At 41.4% G+C, this 17,565-nt stretch overlaps 1 protein-coding gene and 1 long non-coding RNA gene across 7 annotated transcripts in view; one reads left to right on the plus strand and one right to left on the minus strand.

The window, feature by feature from the left end:
• Nucleotides 1-2,243: 2,243 nt before the first annotated feature.
• The window catches only part of Bard1 (BRCA1 associated RING domain 1), a 74,208-nt gene continuing 58,886 nt past the window's right edge, over nt 2,244-17,565 (minus strand). For 5 of the 6 annotated variants that reach the window (XM_039084176.2, XM_039084175.2, XM_063267688.1 and 2 more), the window contains 2 exons: nt 6,763-6,860; nt 2,250-5,392 (listed from right to left, as the gene is read on the minus strand). In XM_039084176.2, the coding sequence (XP_038940104.1) occupies nt 5,060-5,392; nt 6,763-6,860 (431 nt within the window). In that variant the 3' untranslated portion in view covers nt 2,250-5,059. Of the gene's footprint in view, nt 5,393-6,762; nt 6,861-17,565 lie in introns of all 6 variants that reach the window. The other variant, NM_022622.2, reaches the window with a different exon arrangement.
• Nucleotides 2,690-15,745, plus strand: LOC120094698 (uncharacterized). Its single transcript, XR_005489178.2, has 3 exons — nt 2,690-2,838; nt 13,678-13,728; nt 15,225-15,745. It is a non-coding gene; the product is annotated as an uncharacterized LOC120094698 (long non-coding RNA).

Genomic DNA, 17,565 nt, shown 5'->3' on the forward strand with positions numbered 1-17,565 from the left:
AGTATTTAACCTAACATTTTTAAGTTTTTATAGATGTGTATACTGTATGCTGGTAACTATTAGGTTGTACTGTTTTATTTTGTTTAACATGCATTAGGTTAGATCAGTGATTCTCTCAATCTGTGGGTTTCGAGCGCTCTTGAGGTAGAATGGCCGATTCACAGGGGTCATATATCAAACATCCTGCATCTCAAATGTTTGTATTACCATCCATAACAGTAGCAAAGCTAGTTCTGGAGAAGCAACGAAAATACTTTTATGGTTAGGAATCACACAAGATAAGGAACCATAATAAAGTCTGGCAGCATTAGGGAAGGTTGAGAGCCACTGGTTTAGATTTTTAATTTCCAGCTGATAATCCAATTTGACCAGTTAGCTGCAGATGTATAAAGGGCAAGCTGAGAGATTCTGAGATCAGTTTGGTCTCTAATTAATTAATTAGTTTGGTGACTAATGCTGCTTGCTGAGGTACAGGTGGTGGCAGCAACTGTGGAATACCACTCCTGCTTCTCACTGTCCCTGCCCAGTCCAGCAATCCCACAGGAATCTGTCACCATAGACAAATGGTTCTAATAGATGGTTGTGCGACCCTGCCCCTAGAGAGTGACATGACTTTGGACAAGCCTCTGGTGTTCCCTTGCCTATCTCCAACACAAATTCCACACAAGCAAGGTCATCTCAAATGATTACCAAAAGGATGAGCTCATCCCTACATCTGTACCCTGTAAAAGCTGTAATGTCCTGAACCTTACACCCCAAATCTAGTCACCTTGTAACATAGTAGTCAGTCAGGCTCGCTCTGATGCTTTAAGCGTAACCTCAGCACCTAACTGAATGTGAGGGGCTGCAGTGTGTTCTGTAAAGACGCCGACCTCCTCTGACATTGAAAATATTGTCTCCATAAAAACTGGCCAGAAAATATTTCTAATTGATTTATAAAGAAAGAGTCTGGATAGCCAATGACAGAGACCAGATTAAATAACGATACAGCCTATTGGTAGAGGGTTGTAACCATTTAAAATTATATATGGAGTAATAGAGGGGATTTTGTATATAAGGTTGATACCCTAATTATGGTGGCTACTGTCAGTTTTCCATATTTGTGAGTCCTGTATCCCTAACTTAACAGATCCAAAACACTTAGGAAAAACCATTCCATCTGTTCTACACATGGTTTTTTTTACCTTTCCTGTCATTATTCTCTAAACAGTATTTTCATGGTACTTGTATTATATTGGCATGGTAGCCAATCTAAAAACAACTTAAAGAACACAAGAACACAGGGGCTACATCCAAATATTACATCATGACCTCGTTTTCTATAATGCACTTGACCATCTGTAGGTTTCAGTTTCCATGGGGTTCTTGGGAACAAACCCCAGTGATAACAAGGATAGACTACATGCATGCTTAAAGAAAAGTTAACTCTCTTTCCAAATACCACACATACACTCACACACCCCAGAGTGGTCAGGACTGACTGTGGTGAGTGGATCATGCACAGGATTCTTATCAGGGTTTTTTAGCACCATAAAGTCGCATAAAACTTACTTTATAAATCTTAGATTTGAAGCAACTTTTTCCTAAACTTAAGATTTTTATACACATTTGCCTGGATATACATGTCTGTGACCCACATGAGTATAATGTTGCAAATTGCTATGGAGGGCAGAAGGCATCGGAACCTATGGAACTGCAGTTACAGACAGTTGGAAGCCCCCATGTGGGTGCTGGGAATTGTTCCCAGAACCCTTGCAAAAGCAGCCAGGGTTCTGAACCCATGAGCCATCTCTCCACCCCATCTTCTCTAATTCTTTTCAAAATTCCTACAGTAACTACCCAGTATTTATAAACACTGTTTCTGAAAAACCCACAGCTAAGTCCAGAAAAAGACCTTCAGAACCTACTCACAGCACCTCATCTAGGTCACATTATTATAGCCAGCAGGTAAATGAGTCACACTGTGTCTCACAAAGTAGGAAGTAAGGTTATGTGTGAAATATACCCGGAAGGTCAGGCTGGGACAGCTGTTTTGTGACCTCATGACCAAAGTGGATAACCAGGCCTCTGTAACCAGGCCATCAGTGCAGTGTGGAGACCTGAGCAGCTTGGATATCAACAATGCTTACATCTATGCATGAATGGGGCTGTGTAGACCCACACAAACCACAGCTGGAAGACTCCTTCACAAGTCAGGCCGAGTCTCATTCTTCATTATCAAAATAAGTCATTTTTACAGAAGATACAGATACAAGCTCAAATGGTTTTAATGATTTATAAGTTTAAATCCATTAGGAAAAAAAATTACAAACATTTCTGTAGATGAACGTACAGCCTCGAGTGCTAGAAGGTAACCTAAACCAAGTCCCGACACTGCTGATGGGAGGGAAGCGGCAAATGCGAGCGGAGAGTAAAGGGCCAACAGTTATGCCGCTATCTCAAAAGTGGATCCGCCGCGATCAGAGACTGAGTCTCCATAAATGGAGAGAAGAGCAAACAGCGCCTGGAAGCACTTGATGCCAATTCTTGGTGGCAAGAAGCAGCGTGGAAAGCAACCAAGGAGCTGGGAGGTGGTGCGTGCGTGAGACAGTGAGCAGTACAGAAAGCGGAGGCAAACGGCCGGGCAGCACAGCCATTGTGAGGACACTAATGAGTGTCCCAAAGTGGGTGCACAGCTGTGCGACTTTACCCTAAGCCCAGGGAGCAGGCCACAGATGTCTCCCACGTGCACTGCATCCTTACCTCCCTGAAGCAGCCCTGAGAAGCCGCCCTACAGAAACAAGACATCTGCAGCATCTTAACCCTGGTCAGTGAAGCTGTTCACATAATTGGATAATGGTAAGTTCTTTTGGACCACGCCTTTGTCCTTAGAGTTGGTCACTGTTTTGATTGCATATTTCCTTCAACTGCGTCCTTCTCCCTGGCATTCAGAGAAGGGAAAAGGTAGGAGAAGGGAGGGAAGTTTCTGCATAGCTCGACCTGTGCTTTTATGCATTATTCTGAGAATACATTTCTGTTTCAGACAAGTTTTTTAAAAATCAGCATTTAGAGCACTCAAAAGTAGTAATACTAACAGTAAAGGGGAAAACGAGAAAGGGGGTAAGGCAAGAGAGGAAACATGAAGAGGAACCCCAAAGGCATTTCAGACACAGGAGTTCACAGCAAAGAGAACAGAACCCTGAGCAGGGGTGAGATACCAGGAGCAAGAGGAAGGAGCTCAGCGAGCGAAGAGAAAACAAGCCCTATACCCCAAACCCACACCTAAACAGCTTAATCCACATTACCCTTCCACCACTCCCCAGATTTAAAAAGAATTGTGTCAAACACAGACAAGACACTGGGAAGCCAGCATGGGGAGAACATTGTGTTCACATTAACATACCTGTTGGCATGAAAAATAGTATGCTAAAGAAGGATTTATGCAAGGTATACTTTCATAAGATTAGCAGAATCTCAACCTTTCCTGGTAAGTGGATCTTGAAATGACTGGCTTTCCCAGTTCCGAGCTGGGAAGATTCCCACCATCCATGACCATCCCCCTGCCCCGTGCTTATCAAGCTGCCCTGTTCTCCTAAAAACAAAACAGATGGTTCTCTTAGCACCTCCTTCTGTACATCATAGTGCTGTCAACACTAGCTTATGCAAAGATGCACGAAAGAATCCTCTTCTTTAAGACCATTTAAAGTATAGAGCCTGTCCATTCACAATGAGAACCTTCAGAAGAGGCAGGGTAAGCTTCCAGTGTGCGCATGCTCAGGGAGGGCCCTCTCTACTTCCCTGCTGTGGCTGCTTCTCTATCAAGCAGCTCTTCTCACTCCCACTTCCTTATTTCCTGCTAGGGAGTTTGTGTAGAATATGTCAAAAATGTTATAAGTCAAGCAATCTCCAACTTTTGCCTACCCACCAACTTAAAGGCTGTATAAAAACTTACAGCTCAGTGAGATCAAGGGCAACCTCTCTAACTTAGCAAGATGTCTCCAAATAAATGAAGGTTTGGAGTGGAGCTCAGTTCCCTGGTATGTGCAAGGCCCCCATTTGCTCACCAGAGAGAGAGAAAAGTGGGCTGCAGATATAGTTCTGAAGGAGGTAACTGCCTAGCATGCATAAGATCCTCCCTTCTATACTCACTATCACAAATAAAGGGAAGGAGAGAAGGAGGGAGAGGGAGGAAGGAGGAAGGAGGAAGGGAATAGAGAAGGGATTAAAGCCTTCAGGGACTATTTTAGTAATTCCCAGAAAGATTTACCAAAAACAGATTGCTTCTAATGTAAGGAATTGACATTTAACAGTGTTCTAAACTGGCAAGACCTTCTAAGAAGTAGTGGCACTATAATAAGTTACAGAAAATAGGTGTGCACAAATGCACAGTAGACAGACAGTAAGTGTGCATACTGAAAGCATGCACACAAGCACACTGCTGATTTTGCCACTAACATCTAGCGCTTGGAATCATGATTTCCTAATACATACACAAGATTTTTTTTTAAATGAACAAACACAAAGGAAAGCCAAGAAAATACAAGAAATTAAAATATAACATAAAAAAGATAACTCCAGATAGAGCTTTTCACCCACACTGGCACATTTATATCATAAAAGGGACAGAAGAAAATCATCTGGTGATGCTCTGTTTACTAAAGGATGCTAAATTAGTGGCAGGCCACGTATAGATTTATCAAATAGTTTGATGCTATCTCACTTATTAATCCTTGACAGATGTTGATAAAACTGAAAAACATGATCAATCAAAACCACAGGCCACGTGTAAAGTAAATTCCTAGTGTGGAAACTGTGCCTCAGCCAGAGTTGATGAAGACTCTAAGACTTGAGTTATAGCCCCCACCCTCGAAAGAGAGCAACAACAAGAAAATCTTAAAAGTGGTTTAGGCATCTAAATGAATTCCTAATCTATTATCAATTATTTTATTTTGCAATTCAAAGGGAGGGGGGATATGAATGGTTCTACCTATCCATAAAAGCGAGAGTGATCAAACATCACAATGGCCGTGTTCTCACAAACCACGCGCCTTCAACTTAAAATGTTCACCTGGTACGACATTCAGCTGTCAAGAGGAAGCAACTCAAAGGCCATTACACAGCTGATTAGCCAGGTGGAAGGAGCCATCCAGACTTTGCCCTGCCGAACCCTCTCTGGGTGACAGTTAAACAGATCCTCATAGACAATGTACTGCGTACAGAAGCGCTGATCAGAGTCAGGCTTGGCATGGTATGCAACCGTGTTGATGGTCTGAGTCACGTCACTGTCTGGCTTGGGCTTTCTGCTGAGGATTCTGCCTCCTGCTGCAGCAATGAGCTTCAGGAGGTCTTCTTTTGGATGATGTTTGAAGTTCCCCCCCAGAAAGAAGTAGCATCCATCGAACAGTTTGGGCAGCTGAAATAACAGGAAAAGAATTGTTAAAGTAGACCAGAATATTGTGAAACACTCTCTCTGAATGAAGGACATAAAAACAATAAGCATGTGTCAGAAAGAAGCTTCCTAATGAGGTGCTGGCATAACCTGCACTTCAATCAAACTAGCTGGATCAGGAAGCACACTTAGGAAAATAACAGTTTCTTATTTATGATTTTCCTCATTTAAAGTTCAGCCACTGTCTGATTCCTTTTTACTCTCTTAAAATTTCAGATGTGTTTTCTAATGAGAAGACAAAAAACCAAACAAGCAAGCAATCTGTGGTCAAGCATAGCAGTAATAAGTATAATCCTAGTGCCAAGGCTAAGCAGGAAAGACCACTGCAAGTTCCAGGTAAGCCTATGCTATAGAGTGAGACACCGTCCAAAAAAGAAAAAGCTTCTTCATCAAAATTTCCTCCATTAAGATGCTTGTGCACATTGACAGGATTTATCTCCCAAATTTTAAGATATCTAGAGAAAGCATCAAAGACATCAGGCTGGACTTAAAGTAAGAGTAGCATTTTCCCCACATACAAGGGAGTGGCACTATTAGGAGGTGTGGCCTTGCTGAAGGAAGTGGGTCGCTCTAAGGGTGGACTTTGAGACTCTCCTCCTAGCAGCAGAAAAGAGCCAGTCTTCTCCTGTTTGCCTTTGGAACAAGATAATGGAACTCTCAGCTCCTCCTGCACCATGCCTGCCTGGACCATGCCATGCCATGCCTCCTGCCATCATGATAATGGACTGACCTTTGGAACCTCTATGCCATCTCCAATTAAATGCTGTCTTTTTAAAGATTTGCCTTAGTCATGGTGTCTCTTCACAGCAATAAAAACCCTAAGACAATACCTAAGGTCTCCTAGGCAGCCATAGTTGGAGTGTGGCCTTAAGGTTCCAGAGATGCATTGCCAGTACACAGCAGACAATGAAGTCATGGCTGAAGATCCAATTAGAAAATGTCTTTGTCATTTCTACTACAGTTACATACATCAACAGAATAATGGAATATTGTCCATTAAAACCACAGTATGTGGCAATAAAGACATATGGCAACTAAATCCGAGCAGCGGCTCCAAGTCTTCTTTCAAGCTACTTCCTGTATCTGAGATTTACCTCAGCTTCTGAAAGCTTTATGGGAATGTTCAAGATGCCAAAAATCCATTAACAGTGTGAAATTATTACCTTCTGGATTTTACTGCACACCGTGATCATCTTTCAGAATCAAGTGCTTGAAATAAGCACAATTAAAATTTTAATCAGTCACCTGGACTGGATGAAAGGGCAAAGTTTTCCCGATGATGATAATGACACGAAGCCATAAGAACAAGCAAGTAGTATGTAAAAGAAAAATACCAGCTGCTCTCTGTTGAGCCTGCTCCTCTGCGGACCTCCAGGAACTTCATACTTTTCTTCCTGCTCACGTTCTTGGCTGTCCAGACAGGCTTTCACCCCTGACAAGAAATGAGGTATAATCAAATAAGCAGCACATGAGCGTATGTGAAATCCATCTAATTAGTCTCTCCTTTATGGTGGGCCTAAACATTCCGAAATCTTCAAACCCCAATTCTACTACAATAGAGGACAATAAAGCGAGGACTGGGGAGACAGCTCAGCAGGTGAACAGTATGAGGTGTAAGCATAGGGAGGTGAGCCGGATCCCCAATGGGTGTGGCAGCTTGTACTGTTGCTAGGGTTTAGGGAATGAGCAGACCCCACAGGTCAGTGGCAGCTAGCCTAGCCGAAATGATATGCTCCAGGCTCTAGGAGAGAACCTGGCTTGAAAGATACAGTGGAGGGTGACAAAAAAGAGACCCCAAGTCAGCCTCTGGCGTCAACACACAAACACACAGGTTGCTGCACGTATATACAGAGTGATATCTCTCACACACACACACACACACACACACACACACACACACCACCCCATCCCACATAGAAAAACCAAAAGAAAATATGACAAAGCTAGCTTTCTAGACTTAAAATAAATGGAAGAAAGCCTTCTTTCCCATGGAAGATTTTAAGCAGAGTACGCTCAGTCCAGTCTGAACTGAGCATTTAACAAATGTTGGCTCATTTTGACAGTTGCATGCATGGTTTCCTATTAAAAGTCCAGTGGTGGAGAGTGCTTTCGTCTACAGCACCTCCCTCAGCTAGCCACACAACAGGATCTCAGCAGGACCTGTTAAATTCTAAGCAGAGCCCATGAGAAGCCTGGGAACTGACACCACTCCTGTAGACAAGTTTGCTTGATATTCCCTGGAGAAAGAATCCTGATGGATTGCACCAGTGTGTTTACAGCTTAAAGAGAAGGAGCTATTGCATCTAGTGAGTAGGAAATCCCTAAGCAGGGACATTAGCAGTCACCATCAATGCCTGGCTGTAGTCTAATATGCCCAAAACTAATCACAGAGGAGAACAGAACATAAGCAGCAACTTCTTAGTAGAGGAGCAGGAGGAGGAGGAAGTGGAGGAGGAGGAGGAGGAAGAAGAGGTGGTGTGTGTGTGTGTGTGTGTGTGTGTGTGTGTGTGTGTGTGTGATACTGCTAGGTTTAACGCAAACAACTAAATTTGAGATGTGAAGTCAAATGACTTAGTGCTTTAATATAACTTCATAAACTCATAAGGGTTATTTAGTTTTGTTGCCTATGAAAGAAAAAAAAAACAGAATTAGAAATATCACCTATCTCACAGATTTTTATCATAAACTGTAAAAAAATGAGGTAACCTAGACCCAGAAAGACAAATGCCACAGGTTCTCTTGTCAACAGTTTCTAGCTCAACTCCTCAGACTGAGTACACAGCATGAAGTAACCAGACATCAGGAGTGTATAGAGCTTAGATAGGGGAGGCCTTTGGTAGAGAAGAACAGGATGTAAGTGGCACGTAGTAGGAATTGCAATAACAGGGAGGGGCTCCCATGGGGAGGAGGGAGTGTGGTCAAGACAGATGGAGAGGTGCGGGTAGGGGACAAATAATGGCAAGATTTCTTGATAAAGCCTCAAGGAATCATATTATTTTATATTTAAATGATCTATATAATACATACATGTGTGTATACATATATACTTTTGTATGTGTATATATAAGGAGGTTAAGCCAATTGGGCTGGCAATGTTCCCCCTGAAAACCATAGAGGAGCCAAACCCCAGTGCTAGACAGCAGACTCCTGAGGAATATCAGGGTAGACATGACTTTGCAAATAGCTCACTATTCCAGCTGAGCTAAAAGTGTCTGTCCTTCAGAAGAGGTTCCATGGTTTCAGAGAATACTATTTGAGTTGCCAAGAAATGGAAGCAACTAAACTGTCATAGCCAGCTGCAACACCTAGGAGCCATGACAACTACTAGCATGGCAACACATGCAAATGGTGTCAGCCAACAGCTATGTAGTTGGGACAGGAGGCCCACTCATCAGGAGGGAAACTGTCCAGAACTGGAAACCTTGTCAGTTTTCTGGAGCTAAAAGGTGGGCCCTAACATAAAAATGAATGTCTAGCACTGCTGTGCTGGGCCAGCACGACTCTTTACTACATTCTAAACCTGATCCTTATACCTCAGGTGAGTTCAATGAGGCCTCTCTTTACAGCAAATGAGCACAGGGCCTTCACAGAAAACCAGAGCTCGTGACCATGCAGAGGTCAAGAGACTGTGGTGAGCCTCCCTCAACATCTACACCACAGCTCCCGCATCTTATGAGTCAGAACATCACAGAAAGGGGAGGAGACTCAGACCCAGAGTCCCAGGAAACACTCTGTGGACAGTCTCCCTCCCATGACATGGTAATGTGCAAGAGGAATGATGTTCTGAGGTCTTACCCTAAACAAAGAATTATAGGCACTGTAGCCTGCTGGGAAGAGGATCAGAATCTCCTGGGCTGAGCTGCCTTAGGGTTGATCAGCCTTGAAACCATACACAACCATATACACAAACATCAAAAACTGAATTGGTAGGTTCTACTTACATCTCCTTGTGCATAGAGGTGTGTGTGTGTGTGTGTGTGTGTGTGTGTGTGTGTGTGTGTGTGTGTGTGTGTGCGCGCGCGCGCGCGCGCGCGCGCGCGCGCGCGCGCGCGCGTATTTAACAAATACAAAAGCAAATGAGGTTATCAACATCAACCTGAGAGTGGGAGACATGAGGGGGTTTTGGAGGAGGGCGCCTAGGAGGGGTTAAAGGAAGAAAAGAGGAGAATCTATATAATTATATTCTGAGAAAAGACATTAAAAACAAATTTGGAAATAAAGGGTCTATCACAAAACAACCTCAAAATGGATCTATAATATACTGACTTCACTATAAAAACAAAATCTCCAGACCATTCTCTATTTGCCTTTGAGATAACTTCACTCAATGACCTGAGTTTTACCACTGAGAAAACTACAATTTAAAAACAAACACCAAACAACCATTGAATAAAGCTTATCCAGAAGAAAAGCTTATCTATACCAACATATATTGAGAATTAGACAGATATGGTAGAAATATATCAACATCCTAATAGGAGGAAAATGCCGTGATTAGATGCCACTGAAGGGTGACACTGTGGTCTGCAACTCCACAGAGGGCCGTAAAAGACTCATTCAGTTCGGGGCAGAATTGGCCCAGAACCAAGTGTCAATCTGTCATCAGCACCTGAACTGTCCCATATTGTGACTGAAATAAACAGACTCTTGTGAGGGTGAGAAGAGAAAAGCCATGCTGACAGGACAGAGGTGACAATGTAAGACAATCAGTACTTTTCAAGAGTGAGTGACAGCCCACTTCAGCCTGGCCTAGGGTTTGAGGCACCCATCTTTAAGCTTCTTTTCCATTACCCCCAACTAGAATAGTGATAAAACATCCCTGAGTCACCCTGAAAACACCGAGTAAGGGACAACTTTGACAGAAAATGAGAGCAACAACAACAACCACCACAAAACCATAGTTTGAGCTCTGGTTTGTCAGAATCCCTGATAAACAAGGAGAGTAGAGCTGCCCCTGCTCACGGCCTTCCTCCACAGGGCCTTCTGCAGCTTTATTCGTACACACCTACTATTTACAAACTCAATTAGTTATGTCCCTGTAAAAAACATGTTTTTAAGGTTTTGTTGCAAAAACTAATCTTCAATTTTCATTAAATTGGGAAAGCTCTAAATGAGTACTCGACTAAAATGAATCTATCTGCACAGCTCTATCGTCCTCCGTCAATAAATACTCCATTATAAAACCACTTGAGAGGCTCCCTGGAAATCTTCATGTGTCAAAGACATGAAGGCTGTCGGTCCAATGCGCTCCAGCCGGGGCACCCGGGATGGCAAAGGGCAAGTCTCCTCACACTCGGCAATGTTCAGGGCCCAGGAGGATTTGCATTTCTGTTCTGACGCCAGCTGTGGGACTCAGGTCACAGATGCAGTGGGACACAAGCACAGCCATGCCCTTGATTGACATTCACCTTTCCCTCTCTCCTGATCTAATTGCAAACCCTCAGAAGAACAGATTCTATCTGACTGACAGGGGTAATTTAAGAAAAAACATTTCCATTACATTTCACATTTAGTTTAGATGTACTAAAAGCAAAAATAATTGGACTTTTTTAGTAAAAATGTTTGAATGCATACTTATTTCTAAAACACAATTCTAGACCAATTTACCTTCTTTTTTTTTTAAATTGCTGCTGAAATATTCTAGAAGTATTAGTGGTTTGGCTATGGTAGGGAAGTGAAATGCAAAATTTGTAGTGTGGTAGGAAATTATGTGCAGCTAGAGTTTTAATTCTTTCATCTAATGAAATATTAAATATTGAGAGGAAAACTAGAATATCATTAAGGAAATATAAAAAACCTTGAAGTGTTTATTGTTATTTCCTTGGGTACAGATAAATAGAATATGAACAGAAGCGAACTATTTTATTCCCAACACCTGTAAATCTTTTCCAAACACCCTCTGCTCATTCATTTTCATTAGTGGAAAACCATCACAGTAACATGATTTTATCAAATCTATGGTTGCTGTGTAATCTAATAATTCATCCTAGGAGCACAATGCACCATTATAATCCAAATGCATAAACATTGTCTAATACTCTAAAAACATTAATTTCCTACTATTTAAATAATAAAATACTAATGAGCACAGGGCCTACCCAAAGAACATTAAAAGGAATGTATTTCTTAAGGAGATAAAACTATATACTAATCGTCTCTGATGATACTACAGGGAGAAAAAAACAAAATACTTGCCAGTATAACATAGTGCATTGTTTTCTGTCTTATATAGCCCAACTTCAAGGTTTTAAAATCATTTGAATTATTTTTATTTACTTTGTGGGTATGTGTGTGAGTGCACATGCATAGCGAGGTCAGAGGACAACTTGCAAGAGCTGGCCCCTCCTACCACATGGGGCCCAGGGATCAAACTCAGATACTTTAGATTTGATCCCTACTCAGCCAATCCGGCTGTCCTGTTTCTCTAATTCTCATGACCAACGATACTGGTATTGTTCCAAGGAAAAGCCCTGACAGTCTCAGAGACTGCAGCTACTCTGTGTGCTTTACTGTATGACCGGTCCCTGTACTGAAGAAGACTGACTTGGTGGGCGCTCCTACCTGCAGTAGTCATGTTCACGAAAGAAGTGCCAGCACTGAGTATGGACTCTCAGGAAACGCACTGCTGTGCTCCTGGGAGACTCTGGTCCCAACACTTTTGTAAACTGATGAACACTTCTCATTCTGGGTGTGTTTGAAATCCCCACAGTTCTTCCACAGTACCACTCATTAACATTGGAACTACATTAAGATATGGGCCTGAATAAGGCTCCCCCTCTAACTGTTTTCTAGAAAGATCTTCTGTGTATGGCATGGGGGCAGCGTTGCAGCATTACACTAGGGCCTAGTTTAAGTGTGCACTCAACAGCACGAATGCATGAGAGCATGCTCTGCACACTCAAAGCTGCTTACACTGCCAGGCAGAGCGGAGAAGGCAAAGGATCACAGCTTGGTCTCAGCTGGGAGCGCGTTCATATGCACCTCAAACCCTAAGGGACCCCACAAGTCTACGAAGACTTTTAAGTACGGACTTGGGGAATTACAAAATTTTAGCATGTAGAGCAAATTCAAAAATGTAAAATCCACAAACAATAGGATTTACTGTGTGCTGTTTCCATTTCAGAAAGAGAAATAAAGCACAAAGTACTTAGCAGGTTCCAAGCCATTTAGCTGCTAAGTGTGGTAGAATGGGACTCTGAACCCAGGTCTGCTCAGCCTTCTAAAGCCTATGCATTCCACATACAAAATATACTTTTTGGTGCAAGCTATACCTTGGACTGTAAAGGTGTGATTGTGAATATGGCAAATGATTTTAAGCTGCTTTGAGTATTCTAAGATGTTGCATGTTATGCTAGCAAATAAATACACAGTTCCTCCCAAAACTGAGAGCTGTCAATATAAAGCTTCCCTTCATTTAGGATTGCTAATGTGTATTCAAACTCAACAGCAGGGGACTACAGAGCCGCTTGAGGCTTAGTGACCTTGCTCTTCTTGCAGAGGGTAAGAGTCAGATTCCACAGGCACACCAGGCAGTTCACAGCTGCCTGTAGCTACTCATCTGGTACATCCAACATCCTATTCTGGCTTCTGTGGGCATCTGAATATACATGCTCATACATGCACATAAATAAAGATAAAATACCACACTTAAGAAACTTCCCATAATTCCTTATGTGTGTATTATTAATTTGTTAGGTTTGCCTATTCAACAATCTTTTGCCCAGTTTTTAAGATTATATCATTTGAGTTTGGTGAGCTGAAGTGCTAAATCTTATTGTTCTAATTTATAAATTATTGTTTGGCCTGCAATAAAGTATCTTAAATAGCCTTATTTTAAATGATTGCTGGTTAAAATGCTATTTAATGTAGCTAATATTAATATATTAACTTTGGCTAGGTATGATGGCTCACATCTGAAATTTTGACACTTGGAGGCTGAGGACCTGCTGCTGTGAGTTTGAGGCTAGCCTAGACTGTATAATAAGTTCCAGTACAGCCTTGGCTAAAGAATGAGATCATGTTTCAAAAAAGGGATGGGGGGTGTTAAAATGAAGTTTCCTATACATTGAAAACGAGACTCAAAATCTGTGACTAGGTGGAAATACTATCCTAGCAACAATGCCCAGTATGCTGGTCACATGCTGTTTGTATACAAAATAGGAACCTAAAAGGAATTATCAGTATAGCAAAATCAACAACAAACCCATCCCTTTACATCTAAGCTCCTATTTTCATTTTGTATCACTTAGGCATACACACGTCCACTCCTAATTCTGCCTGCAGAGCAATGAAATCGTTAGGTGAGTAACGTGCAACAATGACTACTTTACCAGGAGTGGCCAGCAGACACTGTGCCTATGGGCTGCTTTAGCTGTTCTATGGGTTTATTTTGCTTAATATTTTAACTCCCACAATAGTAGTATCTGTTGCTTCTAACAATGTGCTGCTGTTAGTCAACAGAACTAGACAGAGTAGGGTTTGCTAAGTAGGGTACTTGGACAGGAGACAGAAAACACCAACACTGAGAAGGTAGCTGGTTTCCTAAAGAAGGACCAGTACTTCTACAGTGGTTGCACCATGCTTCATAAATATCTCTAGTTTTGTAGTAGTTGATAAGTAGACAAGTTATTCTAATTGGAAAAAGATGAGCATTTACAAGTTAGAAGGAAACAGTTACTAATTTCCTTAAGAGCAAGCAGTGTTGATGTTTGTGCTAAGCCCACATATACAGCCTACTGTGCTGGCTTCACATCCAAAGTGTTAAGAACAGAATCCACAGCTGTTCCTTGGGTAAAGATTTCTTACTAACAATCTGTGACAACCTGACATTAGTCTTACTCTAGTACAATGCACACAGAATTAAGCTAACATGCTCAGGCAAGTCACCATGGTATGGCATTGTCACTATGGGGTTAAAATACCTGGAAATATAAGAGGACCATATATGACTAGGGCTGTGTTCCAAGTTCACACTTCAAACCCTTTCTGCACACCATCCTGAAGTAAACTACTTATGCAGCAGTAACTGATCTGAAGCATATCTTTAGGGGACAAGACCACAAGATAATTGTGTGCAGGTTCTCTGACATTCACTTTTACTCTATATAAACAGTAAATCACCCTTTTTCTTGCAAGAATCAGTGTGCTGTACAGGAGGAAAGTAGCAAGAAGTAAGTCAAGTGTGGTCATTCTATGATCACATGCACAAAGTATTCCACTGACTCTGTCCACCCCCAATATCTTATATCTCTAGCCATTTCATTTGTTAATTTTCCTTCACAGTTCATCATGATGTGATATGATTTTGCTGGACTGATGTAGCCTTTGCCATGCTTGCCAGAGACTTGGAACGTTTCACAGATTTCTTCTGTATCTTCCCCTTTTCTTGCCACCCTGGCTTAGTATTTGGGGAAGTGAATAATGTCATTCCATCAGCATCATCCCTGGACCATATCCCACAATTCAGCTCCTACTGGTTTGACACAGTGACCTCAGGGCAGTTGCCATCTTTCCCAGATAGAGAAAGCTGCCTTGAGTTCAGCAATGTGTTCTTCCTTTAGGTGATCAGCCTTAGTGTAAGGAAGGGATGAACAGGGGCAGGAGAGGGCAGGAGAGGGCAGGAGAAGGCAGGAGAAGGCAGGAGACTGAACGCCGGATGCCTTCACTGCTACAGCTAGCCCACAGGTGTGCTTGGCTCTCCTCCCCAGACAAGAGACACCAAATGTAGAAACGTTTAGTGATCTCACTGCAAATTACTGAGCTGATCAAACATTCCTCTGATTCTCTCTTATTCTAGGAAACTACCCAAGTCTCTGGCCCCCAGCACCAGATAAGGAAATCTGAGTGAGTTTCCATGTCTAGAAGATGTTTGAATGGCAACGAAGTCCTTTTATAAAGTTGCTTTCACAGTACAGAAAACTGCTGGGAGCTTTGGAAAACCAAGGGACAGCTCCTCCTAAGGTTCCAACTCAAATGCCTAGTCACACCCAACACTATGGAAATCCTCAGACTCGAGTGCTTTTGCTGTGGACTCGATGAGATGAAAGCTTAGATGGTCTCCAACTCCTGGACAGCTCTTTCCTTACGTCTCTTCCTTGGGTGTAAAACAACCATCTACACAAACAGCAGCTAACTCCATAAGTAGTTGGTTCGTTCTGTTTCTCCTACAGGAGATCACATGGTCCATTTCTTAAGGATTGAAGACGAAAAATCATTTTCAAGAGATTACCCCAAATGTACAATAAATAGTAGAAAGTACTAGGAACTCCGAAGACAGAAGGGATGGAGAACAATAAATACATTTATCTGTGTCTTCAACAGTCAGTGAGTTTATTTGATCTGATACCCAAACTGCCACTGTCATCCTGGTCTCCCAAGTTCTAGAATGAAGACACATTTGAAGACACGCTATTCAGCAGACATTTTCCATATTAAAACTTCAATGCTTGTGAACTTCCTTTTGAGATTAATCAACTAAATGGACTCAAGTAAAGCACACACAGGACACACTCTGAGGTGAGCTTTCTGTAACTGAATGACATAGTGATATCACTAATGAAATGAAGGCATAGATTAGGCAAATATTATGTACTTATTTAACAAGAAAATAAAATGTATTTCAAAGTTTTATCTATTCCACAAAAATTAGGCAAAAGGGCAACTTTCCATATGAATGTATTTTTTCATCTCTAAAATATTATCACTTAAAAACAATCCTATTCCCCAAACTCATATAAAGTATAATGTTTACCACAGTCCCTAATCTCTACACTTACACCATTAATTTAAAAACTAATCTTTTACCAACAATTCAGTAACCTCTTAATTTTAACCCTTCACTGAGGTTGATTGTTTTGTTTGCTTGTTTGTTTGTTTTTCAAGACAGGGTATCTCCGTGTAGCCCTGGCTATCCCAGAACTCACTCTGTAGAACAGGCTGGCCTCAAACTCAAGAGATCCACCTACCTCTGCTCTCTAATCCAATTATTTTATATCTATCATAAACACTTAATAAAGCCCATCGTGATGCTATCATTTGCTGTAAAAAGTTTGGCAGACAGATACTTATATTTTTCCTTTTCAAGAATAAAGCAAAGTTGAGATCACAGTTTTGCTTGTTTTCTCCACAAGTAATTCCCAACGTAAATTAACTTGATAGTTACACATGTAAACAAAGACTTCCATCAACTAGAACCATGCACACTATTCTCATATGATGTATGATTTATTTCATCTTTGTTACCTTGAATACATTCTATTAAGATTTTTATCTGGAGTTATCACTTTGCAGGGACAAAGGAACAAATCACATTGCAGACACTCTTTCAGTGAATCAGACAAAGTCCTGATGACACCTACTACTTATGCTCGTTTTCTTTGGGCCTGACATTGTGAATTTTCTGTGTGCAGGAGAAGCACAATCCCCAAGTATTACTGAGCTCAATGTCATGAGGGCAGTTCTGGCCACCTTGGCAAGACCAAGGATCTTTGCATGCTCAGGGCAACATCAGTATTTTTAAAAAAGAAATTTATACTATACAGAAAAGTATTCCTTTATTCTAAACTGTTAGCCTGCATTCTTGTCTCTAGCCCATAAAAACATAAGTTATACATAGATCTTCATTATAGATGCATGAACCAGTGATGATCATCAATTTATATTGAACTGAATCGTTTTCCTGAAGTCTGAGAGAGAAGGATTAACAAATGAAATAGAGTAAAAATAAGTGCCCCTGAACCCACAGCTCCACAAAATTATTAAAGAATGCAAAAACTCGAACAGAGCTAAAGATACCAATCTATTGAGTGTCCACAGGAAGAGAAGGTCTGTCTTACAGGGAAAGTAAAACCAAATACACAAACACAAAACACTTTGCCTTCACTCTCTTCGAAAGCCAGAACAACACAGATTTTAACAAACTGTTTTCTTTCTGGGGCTTCTGGCTCTTCCTAACAAAAGAACATGGAGTTAAATATTGCTCTAAGTCAACAAGTTTCCTTTAAGAAACTCAGAATACATGAACATCACTCCACCTCAAAGCCAGGATTCTGAATAGTTATGGCATTAGAACTAAGTTGGAATTTATGTCACTCTGAATGACAATAAACAAACATCCATGGAGTTCCTGACTGATCCAC

This window comes from Rattus norvegicus, chromosome 9 (assembly GCF_036323735.1).
Source record: "Rattus norvegicus strain BN/NHsdMcwi chromosome 9, GRCr8, whole genome shotgun sequence".
Taxonomy (NCBI): domain Eukaryota; kingdom Metazoa; phylum Chordata; class Mammalia; order Rodentia; family Muridae; genus Rattus; species Rattus norvegicus.